Source organism: Dermacentor albipictus, chromosome 1 (genome assembly GCF_038994185.2).
Source record: "Dermacentor albipictus isolate Rhodes 1998 colony chromosome 1, USDA_Dalb.pri_finalv2, whole genome shotgun sequence".
Lineage (NCBI taxonomy): Eukaryota > Metazoa > Arthropoda > Arachnida > Ixodida > Ixodidae > Dermacentor > Dermacentor albipictus.
This window is the reverse complement of record NC_091821.1, coordinates 306711041-306730708: the sequence shown is the minus strand read 5'-3', so window position 1 is coordinate 306730708 and position 19668 is coordinate 306711041. Positions and strand designations below refer to the sequence as shown.

The following is a 19668-nucleotide window of genomic DNA, read 5'->3' as shown; positions in this document are numbered from 1 at the left end:
AAATGATGAGGTCCGAGATAATGGGACATTTTTAATACAGTAAGAATACTCCAAGTTAGTGCGTTTGCAGGTGAAGGACATCACTTTACATTTTGATGAATTTAAAGTCATTAGCCAGGTGTCACACCAATTAATAATTTGGTTATGATCATTTTGGAGGATCAGGTGGTCATCGGAGGTGTTAATAGAACGATAGACAATGCAGTCGTCAGCGAAAATGCGCATGCATGATAAGTTATTGGGTATGTCATTAATGTATATCAGAAAAAGTAAGGGACCAAGAACGCTTCCTTGTGGTACACCGGATAAAACCTCTGAAAGGGGTGAGGAGAAGCTGTTTGTGAGAGTAAACTGCGGTCTGTTAGAAAGAAAATTTCGAAGCCAGGATAGAGTTAGTGAATCAAGTTTTAATGATGATGACTTCAAAAACAGGCGACAATGAGCTATGCGGTCAAAAGCTTTAGAAAAGTCCAGAAAGATGCTGTCAGTTTGAAGGTTTGAGTCCATGTTAAAATGCAAATCTGTCGTAAATTCAAGCAGTTGCGTTTCGCACGACAAGCCTCTCCTGAAACCATGTTGATTATGAAAAAAGAAGTTGTTCGACTCTAGATGTTGGTAAACATGAGATGCAATAATATGTGCCATCATTTTACAGCATATGCACGTTAGAAATATTGGTCGGTAGTTCTCAACTAAGTTTTTATCAGCTTCTTTGAAGGTGGGTATGAGTTTGGCTGTTTTCCAGTCTTGGGGTATGTGACCTGTCATTAAAGATTCGTGAAAAATGTGAAATAAAAGCTTGCTAGATACTGATACTGTATTTCTTAGTACTTTAGAATTAATATTGTCAATACCTGCTGAAGACGAAACTTTCCAGTTATTAATAAGCTTAACAATACCATCAATAGTAATTTCAATAGGTTGCATGTACCGGTAATCTAGGTCTGCAACAATGGGCAAATTAGTGATACTTTCTTTCATGAATATGGATGAGAAAGATTTATTAAAAACTTGCGCGCACTCACTGTTAGGAATAGGAATGTTATTTTCTTTAATGTGTAACAAGATGTCATTAGTATTGCGTTCAGGAGATAACATTTGCCAGAACTTTCTGGGATTAGATTTGAGTAGTGAAGGAAGGTCTTGGGAAAAATATTTATTTTTGGCTACATTGAGAGCGGAGCAGTATGAACTTAAACAGTTAAGATACCTTTCCCAAGCTGACGGGGTGCCGGTTCGTTTTGCAGTTCTGTATGAACGTTTCTTTTTGTTTCTGAGTAGATGAGGGGACTTAGTGAACCACGGTTTGTTTTTGTTTTCAGTTATTCTGATTAAAGGAATGTTCTGCTCAACCAATGCGCATAACTTATCTCTGAACATGACCCAGTTATCATGAACAGACCTGGTGTGGAACGAAGGTAGAAGATGATGTTCAAGAAAGGATTCTAGCTCAATGATGATTACTTCGTAATTTCCCTTGTTGTAGTCACGAATTGTCTTACTTAAGACACCTGTAAATGGTAATGGGATACTGATGGATACGTTCAGTAATCTGTGGTCACTGAAACCATCCGAGCATGTTACTTGTTCTATAGTCTCTGGGGCGTTAGTTAGTATAAGATCTAATACGTTAGAGCCACGGGTAGGTTCTTTAATGATCTGGAACAGAATATAATCTAATGTTAGGCTAACGAATTCTGATGAAAAACTGCAGGATGACGATAAGTTAGGTCAACCAATGAGAGGAAGATTAAAGTCACCAATAAGGTATGTGAACTCAGTTGGACAGAGCTGGGTGGCTTTCGCAATGCTGCTGCACAGTTTTTCAACGAAGCAATGACTATAATTTGGAGGCAGTAACAAACGCCTATTAAAACTTTAGCAGAACGGCAGCGGCATGTGGCCCAGACAATCTCCAGACCTGAAGATGTGTCAATAATGTATGATGTGATAGTCTTTTTAATAGCGAGGAGGACGCCACCACCTCTTCTATCTGATAAATATTATAGGTTAGCTTAGCGGAAAGAATTTCGGGATCGGCTAACTCGGGGGAAAGCCAGGTTTCGGCGAGAGCAAGAATAGTGCAGTCACAGTCTTCAAGATGAGACGAGTTCGCGTTTCGACATCAGGCTTCTAATATTGGTGAATGATATTGTTAACGATGTAGCAATGCGATGAGTTAGCGGCGCTTCACATGTGTCTTGGTCTAGCTATCTGCTGATTTCTATTACTGAACGCTTCGTGGCATCATATGCTTAAGATTTGTTATCAATGCGCAGTCGGTCAACTGAAAGTTTGAATGGTTTGTTTAGTGTTTTCGCGTGATCGATCAATTGTTTTCTGGCTTGTCGTGTAGAGAATGAAAAGTCCTCTCGAACGTAGAAACCAGAACCTTTTAGTTTGTGCGCAGCAGCCAAGATGCGTCCTTTATTTTTAAGATATGTCAGCTTAGCACTGATAGGTCCGCGCTTTTTATCAGCGAACTTACCTATTCTATACACTCTGTCAAACTGGGTGCCCGTTACAGTGATACCAAGTTTCTCTGAGCAGAAAGAAATTATCTTCAGCTCCGATGCAGCCCAGTCTTGTCGAGCATTATCTTCTATGCCAAAGAACAGCAAGTTTGAGCATCTCATTCTATTTTCGTTTTCATCATACCTCGAAGAAATTCTTTCAATCTGCTCAGAAAATTTACTCATTCGATGAGAGCCTGGGCCCGGGCCACCTGGGCATTCAATTGAAGTCCTCGACTCCACTGCAGAAAGCTTCATACTCAGCAGCTTGACCTCGCCATCTGCGGCAGACTGCCTGTCGTGGGCTGCCTTTAAATCGGCCCTCAAAGTCGCATTTGCTTCTTGAAGTCGACGCACCATTTCTGAAGCAGCTGCACGGTCATTTTTGACGTAGTATTGTTCCGCAACTAAAGCAGCCTGCCCTTCCTCAAGTTTAAGTATTTTTTCTGTAGTGGTGACATCAGCTGCCTCTAGCCTGCGTATTGTTTCCAATATAGTAGCAAAGGAATCCGCCTCCGCCTTGGACATTGGGCCCGGGTTTGGCTCAACATCACCAGAAAGTACAAGCAAAAGTACAGGTAGAGGGAAAACACATCCCCCGAAAACGCTAGCATTCGTTTAAGTACATCAACGAAATCTGTCGGGCATGACACCTCAAATAAGCAGTAGTTGCTGGTCCTGGAAGACGCAGTGCCCTTCAAATAACTAACCTGCAAAAACTGTGGACGTGAGCTGGCCATCCTAGCAGTGGTGTCGTGCCTGACTGGGATCGTCGGTGGTCAGTGTTTATATCTGGCCCCGCCGGTGGCGTGCTCAGTGGTAGGTGAAGTAACTGACGGTCCATGTTGCCAGGCGCATGTGCTGATTGTGTCCAGAGCTGGCATCGGGTTTGGAAATATTGACCAAATGGGTGGCCGATCCTCGGCGTTGAACAGGCAGCGATCCCACACCTCGGAGCAGATTAACCATGTAAGCGTAATCTGCAAAAACAGTCGACATGAGCTGGCCATCCTAGCAGTGGTGTCGTGCCCGACTGGGATCGTCGACGGTCGGTGTTTATATCTGGCCCCGCCGATGGCGGGCTCGGTGGTATGTGAAGTAACTGGTGGTCCATGTTGCCAGGCGCATGTGCTGATCGTGTCCAGAGTTGGCATCGGGTTTGGAAATATTGGTCAAATGGGTGGCCGATCCTCGGCGTTCAGCAGGCAGTGATCCCACACCTCGGAGCAGATGAACCATGTAAGCGTAATCTGCAAAAACAGTGGACGTGAGCTGGCCATCCTAGCAGTGGTGTTATGCCCGCTGTTCCATAAATGTACCAGGAGAGTGTGTATTAACGCGACAGCGTTAAGGAGCTTGTGTCGCAGAAAAGCCGGTGTCGTCGGCGTCGGTGTCGTCGTCATCGGCGTTGGCCGTGAGCGATAAATCCCAGCAGGCACTTCATGAATAAAAAACAACTTGCAACATGGGCTGGGTGGGAATCGAACCAGGGTCTCCGGAGTGTGAGACGGAGACTCTACCACTCAGCCACGAGTTCGATGCCTCAAAGCGGTACAAAAGCGTCTCTAGTGAATGCGGTGTTGCCTTAGAAACGAGCTGTTTCTAAGGCTCAGGCGTGCGTCGCTTGCTCAGGCGCACATTTCGTTGCCGCGCCGAACGCGGCGCTGCTCGACGCTCACCGCGTCAGATGCGGGGCGCGTAGTCGCTGCGCCGTAGCATCGACGGGAACGCTGTCGCGTTCCACTCTTGAAGGCGAAGCTTAAGCGTCCTCCAATTTTTTCATTGGTATGTGACAGCGCAACAGATGAAACACAGAGAAAAGAAAACGACAGGAGGAGCACTGATTTCCAACTGAAATTGTGTGTTTCATCTGTTACATTGTCATGTGCCAATCGAACCATACCAACTAGCCCAGCTCTCCACCTTGCTGAGCATGTATTGACAGGATAACAAGCATATGCTGAGCAGATGACATAGTGAGGATGAATGCACTTTGAGGGGCTTTGGTCCTTCCTCTTGGCTAAGGAGTCTTGCAACTTCCACAGTGCTGCAAGGAACGACTGAGATGCAATACACACAGTCGTACCATGCAGCGTGACAAATGCAAGGCACCAACATGTACATGCGTAACACATGGCACTTTTCTATTGCACCTCATAGCTTTCCATTCAGAGCAGGTTGAGCTTTGGATAGAGTGTAGACAGCTTGGCCTTCAATTTTTCGTTAATACAATTGCACTCGAAGTAACCAAAACAGTGTAATGCTGTAGGTTCTTTTAGTGCCTAGCTATAGTGAGTAAAAGAAGCTCGTAGCATTGTTGTAACTATCTATCAGTAAATGAAATGAAGACAACAAAAATGTCAGCTATTGTGTGCTTCATGTGATGCAGGATGTTCCAGACTCAGCATCAAGAGTGGAAGGAAGCTGTGTTGAAGATTTGCCATTAGACGAAAAGTAAGAAATGAATACTTTTAAGCTGGTATTGTGGAATTTCGACCAAAGAAGTGTGAAGTGGTTTTAGCCTCTTCTTTGTCCTCGTCTTGTGCGCAAAAAAGCTGCGTTCATGTCCTACCAACATGCCCAAACAGTCACTTTAGTGAATCCAATGCATGTTCTTGCATTTCGCCCCCATTGAAATACAGCTGAATGAGATGGTAGGCTCATGTCGCTGACCGCCGCAATAATGACGACCAACAGCGCCTGCAATCTGGCCGCAGCTCGTCATAGTGTGCTTGTTTTTGAAAAACACGATTAACGTGGACTTAAATGAACTGTTTTTCTCGGTTTTGCCGGTGCGAATAGCAAACGAAACGTAGTACTTGCAAGCCATCCGAGCTGCCGAGCTGATCGGTGTTTTCTTTCTGTCCGCGAGACAAAATGCTGTCAGATCATTGCTGCCAATCACACTAGTGCTAGGCGTTACTTTACGAAACACTCACACATTTGATCTGGTCCTGTTCTATTAAGTACTACTTCATGTGAAAAACTAACTTTAGCATTGCATGGGCTGGTTGTACAGGCCCGCACACTCTTAGCTGTTGGCCGCAGCCATTGGATCACTCCATCTCTGTACCAACAGTACATATTATTTTGTGTGCAGAAAATCATTAACATGTGTAGACGGGCTGTTGACATACACACTGCAAATTACCTAGCTGTGGCTGTGTGGCCCATGCACATGAACGTTCGATAGGCTATATAGTACACTGCAGGTGGCTCAATTGCTTGAGGTGAAAATAAATTATTTATTAAACTCTTTATTCAAATGCAAAATTAAATGTGAATTAGGATATAGGTATGTAATAACAATGAAATGGAACAGCAAGTTGAAGAAAAAATGCTTGCATCTTAATATAATACATATTGAATCCAATGTTTCAGAAAGTACTAACTTATACAGAGCTTGCTTCTTGCACCAGAGCAGTAAGTTACTGCACCAAAGCATTCTTTTCTTGATCCAAACAGCAAGTTTTTCTGCTCCGAAAGACCAAGTGCTGCTTCCATCACTGTAATCTTGCTTGACCATTACAAATTGACCATTAGCAATTTAAGCCCAACAACGTTAAGGGTTCTTTAGATGTAGCATTCATTCAGCAGTTTTGACAGGCAACAAAATTTTGTGTTGCAATTTCAATACTTGCAGAACTATTGATGCATTATCGCCTTTAAAGATAGTCTAAAAGGCACAATTTCAGAAGTGTGTGAAATAGTCCTATAGATTTTCGGTGTGCTGTTTTTGCATCAGTTCCATCAAAATCACTGTTTGGGGCTCAAGTAGCTCACAGAAAGTGAGATACTTCATGTCATGGTTCTGTGGTGCTGGTTACTATAGTGTGACCCTTCATGCGTTTTTCAGTAGAAAATTGTAACACCAAAAAGCTATGATCAAATTTTTTCCAAGGTTTTTATTAACCATCTCTGAAGCCTACCCTGCACTTCAGTGGCCACTTTGTGAGTTCAGCCATCATTTTACTTTGCAGTAAAATATGACAACTGGCTTCTGTAATGTTTTGACTTGGCATGACGATGTTCAGCTTCCCTGAGATTGCTGATAAAGGAACATGCATCTACTGCTCAGTTTTGTCAGCATCAGTGCATTCCAAGTCATTTTACGGTTTCGCACTCTCTGGCTGCATTCTACATGGTCAAAAAAAAGAAGCGCAGTTGCTAAGAGTCATTTAGTTTCCATAAATTGCTACAAAGTGATCTTTTTTTAAGACAGAAATGTATTGGTGCAATGCGAGTAACAACCATCAGGGTGTCTACAAACTGGGAAAGCGGCGAATTCTCCGGGATCTTAAATAGTCTGGAAATACTCAGGGAAAACTCAAGGAATTGGTGCTCCTATCAGGGAAAATTAGCCATAATTTTATCGGTAATGCTGGCTCAAGAAACAGAGAGGGATAGTAATGAATGGTCTTTTGCCACCGTATCGTTGGCTGGAGGAGTTGCCAGTGTACAGTCAACGACTGGAGGAGGCCAAAAGAAGCATATACAATGCTAAAAAGCGGGCACGTCCTGTGCTACCGGGGCTTAGCGGAGAGACGAGAACTAGGAGTCAGATTCCTGATTAATAAGAATATAGCTGGTAACATACAGGAATTCTATAGCATTAACGAGAGGGTGGCAGGTCTTGTTTTGAAACTTAATAAGAGGTACAAAATGAAGGTTGTACAGGCCTACGCCCCTACATCCAGTCATGATGACCAGGAGGTCCAAAGCTTCTATGAAGACATGGAATCGGCGATGGGTAGAGTGAAAACAAAATACACTATACTGATGGGCGACTTCAATGCCAAGGTAGGCAAGAAGCAGGCTGGAGACAAGGCAGTGGGAGATCATGGCATAGGCACTAGGAATAGCAGGGGAGAGTTATTAGTAGAGTTTGCGGAACAGAATAATATGCGGATAATGAATACCTTCTTCCGCAAGCGGGATAGCTGAAAGGGGACATGGAGGAGACCGAACTGCGAGACTAGAAATGAAAGACTTCATACTCTGCGCTAACCCTGGCATCATACAAGATGTGGACGTGCTCAGCAAGGTGCGCTGCAGTGACCATAGGATGGTAAGAACTCGAATTAGCCTAGACCTGAGGAGGGAACGGAAGGAACTGGTACATAAGAAGCCGATCAATGAGTTGGCAGTAAGAGGCAAACTAGAGGAATTCTGTATCAAGCTACAGAACAGGTATTCGGCATTAACTCAGGAAGAGGACGTTTGTGTTGAAGCAATGAACGACAATCTTATGGGCATCATTAAGGAGTGTGCAGTAGAAGTCGGTGGTAACTCTGTAGACAGGATACCAGTAAGTTATCGCAGGAGATGAAAGATCTGATCAAGAAACACCAATGTATGAAAGCCTCTAACCCTACAGCTAGAATAGAACTGGCAGAACTTTGGAACCTAATCAACAAGCGTAAGACAGCTGACATAAGGAAGTATAATATGGATAGAATTGAACATGCTCTCAGGAACGGAGGAAGCCTAAAAGCAGTGAAGAAGAAACTAGGAATTGGCAAGAATCAGATGTATGCGTTAAGAGACAAAGCCGGCAATATCATTACTAATATGGATGAGATAGTTGAAGTGGCTGAGGAGTTCTATAGAGATTTATACAGTACCAGTGGCACCCACGACGATAATGGAAGAGAGCAAAGTCTAGAGGAATTCTAAATCCCACAGGTAACGCCGGAAGAAGTAAAGAACGCCTTGGGAGCTATGCGAAGGGGGAAGGCAGCTGGGGAGGATCAGGTAACAGCAGATTTGTTGAAGGATGGTGGGCAGATTGTTCTAGAGAAACTGGCCACCCTGTATACGCAATGCCTCATGACCTCGAGCGTACTGGAATCTTGGAAGAACGCTAACATAATCCTAATCCATAAGAAAGGGGACGCTAAAGACTTGAAAAATTATAGACCGATCAGCTTACTGTCAGTTGCCTACAAACTATTTACTAAGGTAATCGCAAATAGAATCAGAAACACCTTAGACTTCTGTCAAGCAAAGGACCAGGCAGGATTCCGTAAAGGCTACTCAACAATAGACCATATTCACACTATCAATCAGGTGATGGAGAAATGTACGGAATATAGCCAACCCTTATATATAGCTTTCATTGATTACGAGAAGCGTTTGATTCTGTCGAAACCTCAGCAGTCATGGATGCATTACGGAATCAGGGTCTGGACGAGTTGTATGTAAAAATACTGAACGGTATCTGTAGCGGCTCTATAGCCACCGTAGTCCTCTATAAAGAAAGCAACAAAATCCCAATAAAGAAAGGCGTCAGGCAGGGAGATACAATCTCTCCAATGCTATTCACAGCGTGTTTACAGGAGGTATTCAGAGACCTGGATTGGAAAGAATTGGGGATAAACGTTAACAGAGAATACCTTAGTAACCTGCGATTCGCTGATGATATCGCCTTGCTTAGTAACTCAGGGGACCAATTGCAATGCATGCTCACTGACCTGGAGAGGCAAAGCAGAAGAGTGGGTCTAAAAATTAATGTGCAGAAAACTAAAGTAATGTTTAACAGTCTCTGAAGAGAACAGCAATTTACGATAGGTAGCGAGGCACTGGAAGTGGTAAGGGAATACATCTACTTAGGGCAGGTAGTGACCACGGATCCGGATCATGAGACTGAAATAACCAAAAGAATAAGAGTGGACTAGGGTGCGTTTGGTAGGCATTCTCAGATCATGAACAGCAGGCTGCCATTATCCATCAAGAGAAAAGTGTCTAATAGCTGTGTCTTACGAGTACTCACCTACGGGGCAGAAACCTGGAGGCTTACGAAAAGGGTTCTACTTAAATTGAGGATGACGCAACGAGCTATGGAAAGAAGAAAGATGGGTGTAACGTTAAGGGATACGAAAAGATCAGATTGGGTGAGGGAACAAACGCATGTTAATGACGTCTTAGTTGAAATCAAAAAAAAGAAATGGGCATGGGCAGGACATGTAATGAGGAGGGAAGATAACAGACGGTCATTAAGGGTTACGGACTGGACTCCAAGGGAATGGAAGTGTAGCAGGGGGGCGGCAGGAAGGTGGGCTGATGAGATCAAGAAGTTTGCAGGGACGTCATGGTCACAATTAGTACATGACCGGGGTAGTTGGAGAAGTGTGGGAGAGGCCTTTGCCCTGCAATGGACGTGACCAGGCTGATGATGATGAGTCAATGACCGACTTTTCGGACGTCCGATAATTCGGATGGCTTTGCGCAACCACTTACCCCATAGAGTCAATGTATAAGAACGTTTTAAATTTCGGACGCAAGCACCCTTCGCCGTCCAATTTTCCGAACCTTTTGCCGTTACTGCAGGTTCGAAACAGCATTAAGCCACCACCACCGCCGCCATTTTGATTACCTTGCCGCCTCGAACCGGCGCTCTCGCACGCAGATCTGCTGGCAGCCGTAGCCATCGCGGCAACGCTAGGCCTAGCTGCTTCGACGTTCGCTGTTAAGCTTCTTGCTTTTCGGTGTGTATTTCATTGAAAGAATTCGCCACTGTCAGTAATGGCACGGACTCTGTCTCTGTAATCATCGCGGTTGGCTCCGAAGCTTAGAAATAGAAAGAATGGCCTGTTTCATAATTCCGGTTTCCGAAAGTCAGCTTCGCCTCATGTTAGAAATGTTACGCGGTGAAGCCTGTATGATGTAGTGCGGTGAAGCTTAACAAGCGTGGGAAGGCGCAATTTTCACGGGACACAGTATGTATTCCCCAATTATGCACATGCACCCGCCGTCTCCTGTCGCAGTATGAGCATTGATATGCCTAATAAGTGTACTGGCAGGCCTTCAGGACATTTTTGGATGTGTTTGTGGCGATTTGAGCCCTTGGGGGCAGTAAAAGACGTGTATTCATTTTTTTGGGGGGACGTTATCGCAGCCGCTAGGGAGTCCGAAAAATCGGATATTGAATGTACAACTTACCAAAAAAATGCCTCAAATGGTCCATGGAGCGAACGCGTGGCGGAACCAGGACGAGAACAGAAAGGCCCATCGAATTGAGGAATGATCGGGAAAGGAGCTGTGCCACCTCTTCTTTGAAGAAGCTTGAGCTCAAAAAGCAAAGTGTTGGCTGACGCCGAGTTGCAGGTGACCGTCATACAGACCAAGATAAACTCTAAAGCAGTGAGATGCAACACTGAGACATTGTGCGTAGGCTGAGAGTATGTCAGGACAGTCGAGATTGACTTTCCAGCTGCGGAGAGAATCTCACTTGTGACAAAGTTCGGGCCTCGTACCAATGAGCTTGCTATCAGTTGATAGAAATAGCTCATTTTCGAAAATATTTGCTTCTGCATGCATCTCTTTTTATTCGTATTTGAAAAGGTTCAACTTGATTTGCAATGGATTTTACCATTTACTATCTCATGATACTTTATTTGCTGTGTATATTACTAATCCCTCCCTTCAGATTTCTATTTTGAATAAAATAGATACTATTCCTTAATATTCAAACTGGATTAAGCCGTATTTTTATTTTTTGGCATGCCTACTGGAGAGTGACCGCATCAGGTGGCATGGTGTCAGCCTGTCTTGACGTAAGACAAAGTTCTTTGTCACTCAGGGAATTTTTGTAAAGGCAATCAGGGAAAACCTGCAAAACTCAGGGAATTTGAAAATGTCAACTTGGTAGACACCCTAAGCATGTTACTTCTATTGTTCTTCTGTGCCCAGCTGAATACCAAACCAGAAAGGTTTTTGTTTGTTACAGTGCCACCAACGTTAATCGAGAGAAAGCCATGGAGAAGGGAGATGAGAAAGACCAGGATGCTGGACTTGGTGGGGATAGGGAAGCTGATGCTAGTGCTGGGAGCCGAGACAGCGATATTGACATCATTGACGAGGACACCGACCATAGTATTGAATCTCTGAGCTCTTCTGCCATAGGAAACACATCTGCGTCGCTCATGGGCTTCAGTGAGATATCTGGTATGTCATGTCTTTATATGATTTTTCAATCTCTAACAGTGGTTTCAATCTGTGGTCTTCTAGTCACCCTACAGAGAATGAAACATGATGTTCACAACATGACAGGCACTCCTCCTGCCATATTCACTATGTTTTGTCATTTGTTGCGCAAATAGGGAATGAAGGTGAAAAACAGTCAACCAGCATGCCTTGCTGTCTCGCTTGCGGAATCCTCATCCGTGCTCTTCGGACAAAGGAACGACAACACAGTAGTGCAAACAATCACAAGGGCATTTATTGCACCCTTCATAGATCATTGCCTGCTAGCCGAGTTTCTATCCACAAAACATGCCAATGGGTGCGCGACAAATCTAGAAGTCCGACTCACTGCGATCGGATAACGAGCGAATATGTTTGCCCTATGCTGGATCCCAGCACCTGGTCTTTCGCGCATACAATCACACGAACGGTGGCGCGTTCAAAAAAGGCCACACGAGACGGTCTCGCAGAAGCATGGATCGGTGCACGCGCAGGACGTCCGCGGCGTTCGCCAACCCACAGCCAAAAAGAAAGAGCCTTCTTTTCGCGCCCACCCGCCGTGGTTGCTCAGTGGCTATGGTGTTGGGCTGCTGAGCACGAGGTCGCGGGATCGAATCCCGGCCACGGCGGCCGCATTTCGTTGGGGGCGAAATGCGAAAACACCCGTGTGCTTAGATTTAGGTGCACGTTAAAGAACCCCAGGTGGTCAAAATTTCCGGAGTCCTCCACTACGGCGTGCCTCATAATCAGAAAGTGGTTTTGGCACGTAAAACCCCAAATATTATTATTATTCTTTTCGCGCCCAAGTAACTCCGCCGGTAGGCAGCTTTAACAACGCAACACTCGCGCCATCTCTCGTACTGCGCTTCAACCAGACCGACTGCCGCGGGCATCACGCAGGCCATGCGGCGAAGCCGGATTGCAGGAAATGGGAGTTATGTGGGAAAACAAGATACCAGGGGACGCGTGAGGGTCACGCATAAAGTTTTATAAAACTCCAGCACAGCAGAGAATTTGTTTACAAAATTTGGCAGTATGTTGTGCTTCACTCAAATAGAGTTGAACTTCAATATAATGAACACGGGCGAACACGCATGTAATGGATGTATGTTTATAATGAATATAGGATATAACAAAGGTGTTTTTGTGTCTGATGTGGCTTTGCTATAGCAATATTTTACTGTAATAGCTACTTTGAAGATTATGATGGTGGGGGCAAAGGGTGCATTTAGCATTCACTCATCATGTGTGATCATGATACGCAAATATCGCATTTGCGACCCTGCATTACTGTCAGCTGACGCTGCATTGTACGATATCACTTTGGAGCCCACTTGCCATTTTGTTCAGTGAGCGCACATACAGACCTGGTGGGTGTTTGCTGCAGTTGCCAGCGGATTGACCACAGACATGAACTTTGCTTAATGGCCATCAGTCCAGCCAGTGCATGTTGTCTCATGCCTGAGCTATAATGTAGTGACAGCTACGAACATGTTTATGGGAAGTTTCGTCCGATGGCTTGCCGCTTGCTGCCCCCGCTTGCTAGGTCTAACTAGTCACACGACTGTGGTGAAAGTTCTGGTTTGGTGCCAAGTTGATGAAACTTCTTCACAGGTGGCTGTATGGCACTCAGGTGTTGTTGTTTTTGATCTTTTTATAAGTTATGAATTTTTATATCTTTGGGAAAATTGAGAGGGCGTAAATTATCAGCAAATATGAATAAGCCACTTCACTGCTTTCGTGGATGGAACCTTTAGTGCTGTCTATGTACAGTGGCTCTTGGCCTTGTGACAGCCAGGTTTACGTGTGTCTGCTGGATTCAGGTGCTGAACATTTAGGCATTTTGCTTGTGCTACCTTATTAGGCTGTGACCAAAATACATTTCCTGAGTAACCATATCTGCAATGTTACCTTGCCATGTGTATTTCTCATTTGCACACGGATGTAAGAGCACAATCTTGGCCAATAGTATTATGAGTGTGAATCAGAAAATCTTTGCCCCTTCCCCCCTTTTTTTTGGAGGTGGGGCTGTAAATGCGAAGTCAACATATTCATTCCCAGAAGTGGACCTTTCTTGGACTGGCCTGGCCTTGTCTGCTGGTAGCTCCGTGGCACGGCGCTGCTGTCACTTGTTGAAGATGGCAGTTGTGCTTCACACGTCCATGGCATATGAGCAACGAAGTGTGATTCTTTTTCTATGGAGCAAAGGATGAACGCCCATAGAAATCCACAGGGAAATGCAGCCCACGTATGAGGAAAGGTGTCTCACTTTGAGAAGTGTGAGGTGGTGGTGTTGCGAGTTCACAAATGGCCGTGAAGACTTACATGACAATGAGCGTATGGGGACGCCGTGTGCATCATTGACTGACGACAACATTTCATCTCAGATTTAGTGCTGCAATGGAAAAATGTCTGAACCAGTCTGTGGACTATGTGGAAAAATAGTGTTAGGTCTGTAGAACGGTACATATATTTGTAAATACCTGTGTGTACGTTATTTTGACTAATAAAATATAGGGGCAAAGGCTTTCAGATTCGCCCTTGTACATTAAGTGAAGGATGTAAGGCCATCACAGCCTGCACCTGTTGTCTTCAGGTAATTCTTAGCCCATGACTGTTTTGGTGCCTCCTATGAGGTCATGGCATTTTTGTATGCAGCTGGTACTGCAAGCTCCTACGGCAACCAGGAGGTGCCATCTGGCTTGGATTGCATAGATGCAGCATCGGTGGCATCTGATGTGTCTTTGCCACCAGGATTGGAGATGCAGCCTGGAATGCGCCGTTACAAGCATGTGCCGAATACTCGCCTAAACTGGGCTCTAACAACTGTGGCTGCTCTTGTGGCAGTTGCTGCTGTCGCATTTGGTGTTGGCCACTACCTTGGTACGCAAAAATTGATCGTAATTTATTTGCTTGCTTGTTGCACTGTCGGGATGAGGGGCTGGGTTGATCACTTACGGGTGTGTGACTATCTGTATTTATACTGATTGATTAAGCCAGCAGCTAGTACGCCTCTTGCTCCCATGAAACATTGGATTGGATGTCATATTGCACAAAAGTAGAAGTATGCCCAAAAGTGATTGAGAATAGTTCTTCAGAAGCATCAGATAAAAAATGTGTATATGTGTATGTTCATGTGTGAGTGTTCTTTGTGGCATGCATGCTTGCATTGTGTGTGCATGTTTAGAACAGTGAAGCATAAATTTAAAATGTTGAAGCAAATTATAAAATGTTGCTAGAAACATTGATTAAACAGTGCATGTATTTGAAGGTTATTATGAATAATTACATTAATGGTTTTAATGTTTTCTGTGACACATTTAGCTTGAAATGTAATGTGACAAAGAGCCATGTTACAAGTATCATAGAACACATTTGCTAAAGCAAAGTGGAAACACTTGCTTTCTGATATGTTACTTGATCACATTCCTATCAAACAGCACAGACTACTCTAAATTCATCTTTGTTCATAAGACGCATCTGCCACTGCTGTGTAGAACTTAGAAATGTTAAAGGGACACTAAAGGCAAATATTAAGCCAAGCTAAAGTGATAGAGTAGTGCTCGAGAATCACTAAGGCACCAATTATCGTGAACAGAGCCTTAATAATCGAGAAATCAAAGCAAATGCAGGACATGAATAGAGACTCCCCCGAGACATTCAAGTACTTGCCCAATGACGAAAGCACTCCTCAGTTAAATTCTGTCACTAGTACTCAACCACCCGTTGCAAGAAACATCCTTGTATTGTATTGTGAGACGAAACAAAATGCTGCTTGTCCAGTTCTATTTCATTAAAAAAAAAAGTAACTGGTTGAAAAAGCTGACAGTAACACGGGCGGTTGAAAGCTTTCCCTTCCGCTCGACTCTGCACCGCCAGCGCTTTCACATTTCAGTTGTTTCGTTATCGTGTAGTGCTGTGCGGGTTTTGTTGGCTCGCGACACTCGCGCAAACTGCAAGTAGCAGAGAATTTAACTTCCATGAGATGTCACGGGATGCCCGAACGGTCTACACCACTCGACTAAAAAGCAGCTGCAGTGGCGAATCCACCGCTCTGTCTTGGCTTGGTACCGCTATCTGTCAGGCGCCATGTTACTCGCCAACGGCAGCAAAGGGTGGTGATGGCATGGGCAACATGACCACTCCCCCGGCTGTGTGGCAGGAGATTTGAATTTCGAAAAAAATATTCAGACCCTTCAGATGCAGTTTTCTCATAAACTAAGTCTTTTCTTGGCATGAAACAAACGTTGCGGGGCTTCCTTAATGGTGTTTAAGCAGCCTACGCCAACTTAGCATTTAATTTAGTGTCCCTTTAAGATGCAAGTGTTAAATGTGACTGCATGGCTGTAGTGGTAGATGCAAAATCTAAATCTTTCATATTGCTGTGAGGCAGTAGAGGGACTGAGGCTGCTGGTTGGATGATGATGTCATTGACAAAGTGGCCAGAGACAGGCTTGAACTTTGTATCCATCACAGGTCTTTCTGGTATTTACTTTGCAAGTAATTGTAAACATTCCTCATCCCTGTAACATTTATAACATAATCAGGTAAAACGTTGAGTAGTAATTATACCAGTGAAGGGAACGCAAGAATGTGCATCACTGTTTGTGTCCACAGCAGACATATTTGGCTTTGTTTGAAGGTGGGTCAGACCCGTCCCTTCAGCAGCACGAATTGTCTCAAGGCCAAGTGCAGCAACTGGAGGCACTTCAGGAAGAGCTTGTGAACTGCATGCATCAGCAAAATAAGGAGACGCCTCTGAAGGACTCTCCCTTCCTGAACACACAAGTGAGTGGAACCAATTTGACTGCGTCCCTGATGTCGTGTGACCTGGCAATGGTTTTGTGGGCTGATATCATCTGCAACTTTCATAACTTGCTGTAGATTTTAGAATATTTATGCATTGGGGAAATTGAGAGGGAGTAAATTACACCTAAGAGTTGTGTTGGTGAAATATTTCTTTCTGCTAAAATTTGTGGCCCAAACATTTTAAAATGTTTACGGCAATTTATTCGACATCTGGAATACCAGCAAAAGATATACAAAAAAGCATTTTTAGAATTCATAAGTAATCATGAGAATTTCTTTTCTGAATGGACCAATTACAAAACTAATTACACCTTAAGAGCTAGGAACATTACGAAGACAAAAACGAGAACCAACTACAGCAATCAGCTATTACAGTGGTGGATTCCTAATTTACTTAATGATGAGCAGGCTTTATTTGATACTAAGCAACATTCTTCAACTCTTTAAATATTCAAAAGAAATCGAAACTGTATTTTCTTGGCAATTCTGTTTTCTAATTGCTTTCACTGCTGGTCGACTCATATGCAATTTCATATACTTCAAGACCTCTTTGTTTTCATTTTGCTTTACCCTTTCTATATCTATTGTATCTTTCATTTATTGTTCTTTTATTTCTTTATTAGCATTTTTTATACTTATTGTGCTGTAATAATTTATTGTATGTGTAATATTGCCATTAATATATATATATATACCGTACTTACTCGCATACTGATCGTGTAATGATTGCACCCCAAACTTGTCGCACCGATATTTCGTGTGCCAAGTCTAACTAATGATGATCGCACTTACCATCTGTCGAATGCTGTCAAATGCTACACGAACGACTCTTGAAGACATACTAAGCAGTCTGCATGCACCAGACATTCTTAATTTAAGTAGGTGCCCCATTTCATTCCTTTCATCACTTTCCACACTTCCATGAAAAAAAAGCTACAACCAAACCTGCGTTGGCTTTATTACTTGTAGGCTTCGTAATGGTTGTGGTCAACAACAGCAAAAAAAGGCGCCTTTCGGTTCTTCTCGTCTGCGCTCGTGGGTACGCAACAAACTGCGAGCGGTAAATACAGCGGCCACGTTTACACTGATACGTTAAAGGTGTACCCTATTCATATGCCGACGCTAGTAACACAGCTAAGATTTTCGCCCTTTCTTAGCGGAAATGTGCCATATTAGGATAGTAGTGAAGACAAATGCCGCAGTTTCCGCAGCATGCCCGCCATGTGTTTCTATGTCATTGGCAGCTACGTGCGTCCATCTCTGTTTCTGTCCCCTCAAAGCGGACATGGCTACGTTATTGTCGCAAACTTGCCGATATTAACGATATTATTCATTACTGACACGGAAGAAACTGTTTCAATGCACGCAATGTGCTCATGAAAAGAGCAAAAATAGCGTTCGGCTTGCTCCGCTGGCCGCCATATTTGTTTTGGTGTCCCACACTGTTACAGTGGCAGCCACCTGTCTGTTGACCTGTTGTCATCCCGCACCGAATGCGGGATGAAAAAAAAATTCTTTCAATGGAAAATTTAACCCGCACAATGAGCGCACCCCTGAATTTGCGTCAATTTTTTTTTTACAAATAAGTGCAATCATTATGCAAGTAAATACCGTATATATATATATATATATATATGCGCGCGCGCACACACACGCGCACACACACACACACACACACACACACACACACACACACACACACACACACACAAATGTATATGTGTGTATTGTGTGTATAGATGTGTACATATTCTTAAATATTTTTCTTTGTTTTTCACTGTTTTCTGCTGTGCTCGTGGTGCCAGGAGCATGGCCAGGCATGCATAGTCGCACCTCTTTCTCCAGATACATGACAATGATGTAATGTCAGAACTCGCAGAATAAGTGGACTTCTATTGGTGTGTAGTAGCCTTTTAATTCTAATAGTACAATAATCAATTTTTCTTCTCACTTCTCATCCTTTCACATGCTGTGAAAAGTAGGTAGCAGAGTGTCTTTGGTCTCTGCGGGCATTCATAAGTTAGAAGGCGTAGCTGGTTGTTAAGGTAAATTTGGGTGTAGGGACCGTGAATCAGAGCTAGGTATAAATGCCTGCAACCAATTTGACTGGGAACCAATAATGGCAGTGTTGCAGGCAGCATGCAGCCAATTCCCTGCCAACAATTTTCTGAAGGGCGTGCCAAACAGTCGGTGCTGGATACTATGCCCCACTGCTAATGATAATCGCGTCTGGGATTATCAGATTCTGGGCTCAAGTAAGTTGGAACAGGAGTGCTGCCAATGGTCTATAGACAAATGTCTGCATTATGTGTGTGGGCACAACATTAATCAGTTGATGATATGTGGTGTCGTCTTTTGTACACTTATTCATAAAGACCATTTGACAAGAGTGGGTTGTGCCATCTTTTCGCAGGTATTTAAAACAAACAGTTACAATATTTTCCAAGTTAAAAGTAGCGTTCTTTACCAGAATTTTCAACGGTTTGTCTTTACAATGGTGCGACTTATATGCATAAAACCATGCATGATCTCACAATCAGTATGTGCATTCTTATTTCTTTCTTCTTGCTTGTATATTTATTTAGTTAGTGTTATTTATTTGTTTGTTTTTTCAAGTGCAAGATGGTGCGTGGCAGCATCGTGAAAGAAATTTGCCTCTTGTATTAGCAGTGGCGCGACCATTCTTACAGATGCTAGCTCCTAGGGCTCACACTATACACAGCACCACCACCAGTAGGATATCTATGATTGCGAGTCAGGCTATAGTTTCCCATTATAGTTTAGTTTTTCCCAAAGAAATGATTAAACCCAATGCATTGACGCAATGAATAGGGAAAGGGTGCCACGGTTTCTTACTGTAACGTCGTGGCACGAGATATATACCCATTACAAAGAGCACCACTTGGTTATCTCATCATCATTTGCCTGTGCTAGCTGTTGCAGTGCTTCTGGTTTCCGGTTGCTGTTTTGCTTGTTGTATGCGTTTATTCAGGCTGGTTCAAGCTTGTTGTGTTTGCGCTGAGCACACCACGTCGTAAGCCAATGCCAGCGACGTGCTTACAGTGCTGCGTAAATGTTATCTAAGGGCTGACGACAGTTAAGGTGCATCCACACTAGTGGGAAAAATTTGTGTAGCATGCTGCAAGCGGTAGAAGGCATGTCATGAAAACAGGCATGCAGCAACATTTTTTTGCCTTGGAGCGAATGAGTGTCAGAGCTTTCTTTTGTGGCATGCCACTCATCGCCAATCGAGGAGACCAATGAGTAGTGGCTAATTTATTAATGCATGTAAAAAGACATGTGGAACTATCGTACATGTGTGGCTTATCACAGCCGCAGCGATTCCAACTGAGAGCGAATTCTGTCACGTGCTTGCTGCGAC

At 43.7% G+C, this 19668-nt stretch overlaps 1 protein-coding gene across 4 annotated transcripts in view; it reads left to right on the top strand.

The window, feature by feature from the left end:
- LOC135907237 (nucleoprotein TPR-like) overlaps positions 1-19668 on the top strand; it is a 69133-nt gene that overhangs the window by 14664 nt on the left and 34801 nt on the right. For all 4 annotated transcript variants that reach the window (XM_065438916.2, XM_065438914.2, XM_065438917.2 and 1 more), the window contains 4 exons: positions 4903-4967; positions 11242-11459; positions 14136-14360; positions 16120-16265. In XM_065438916.2, the coding sequence (XP_065294988.1) occupies positions 4903-4967; positions 11242-11459; positions 14136-14360; positions 16120-16265 (654 nt within the window). The remainder of the gene's footprint in view (positions 1-4902; positions 4968-11241; positions 11460-14135; positions 14361-16119; positions 16266-19668) is intronic.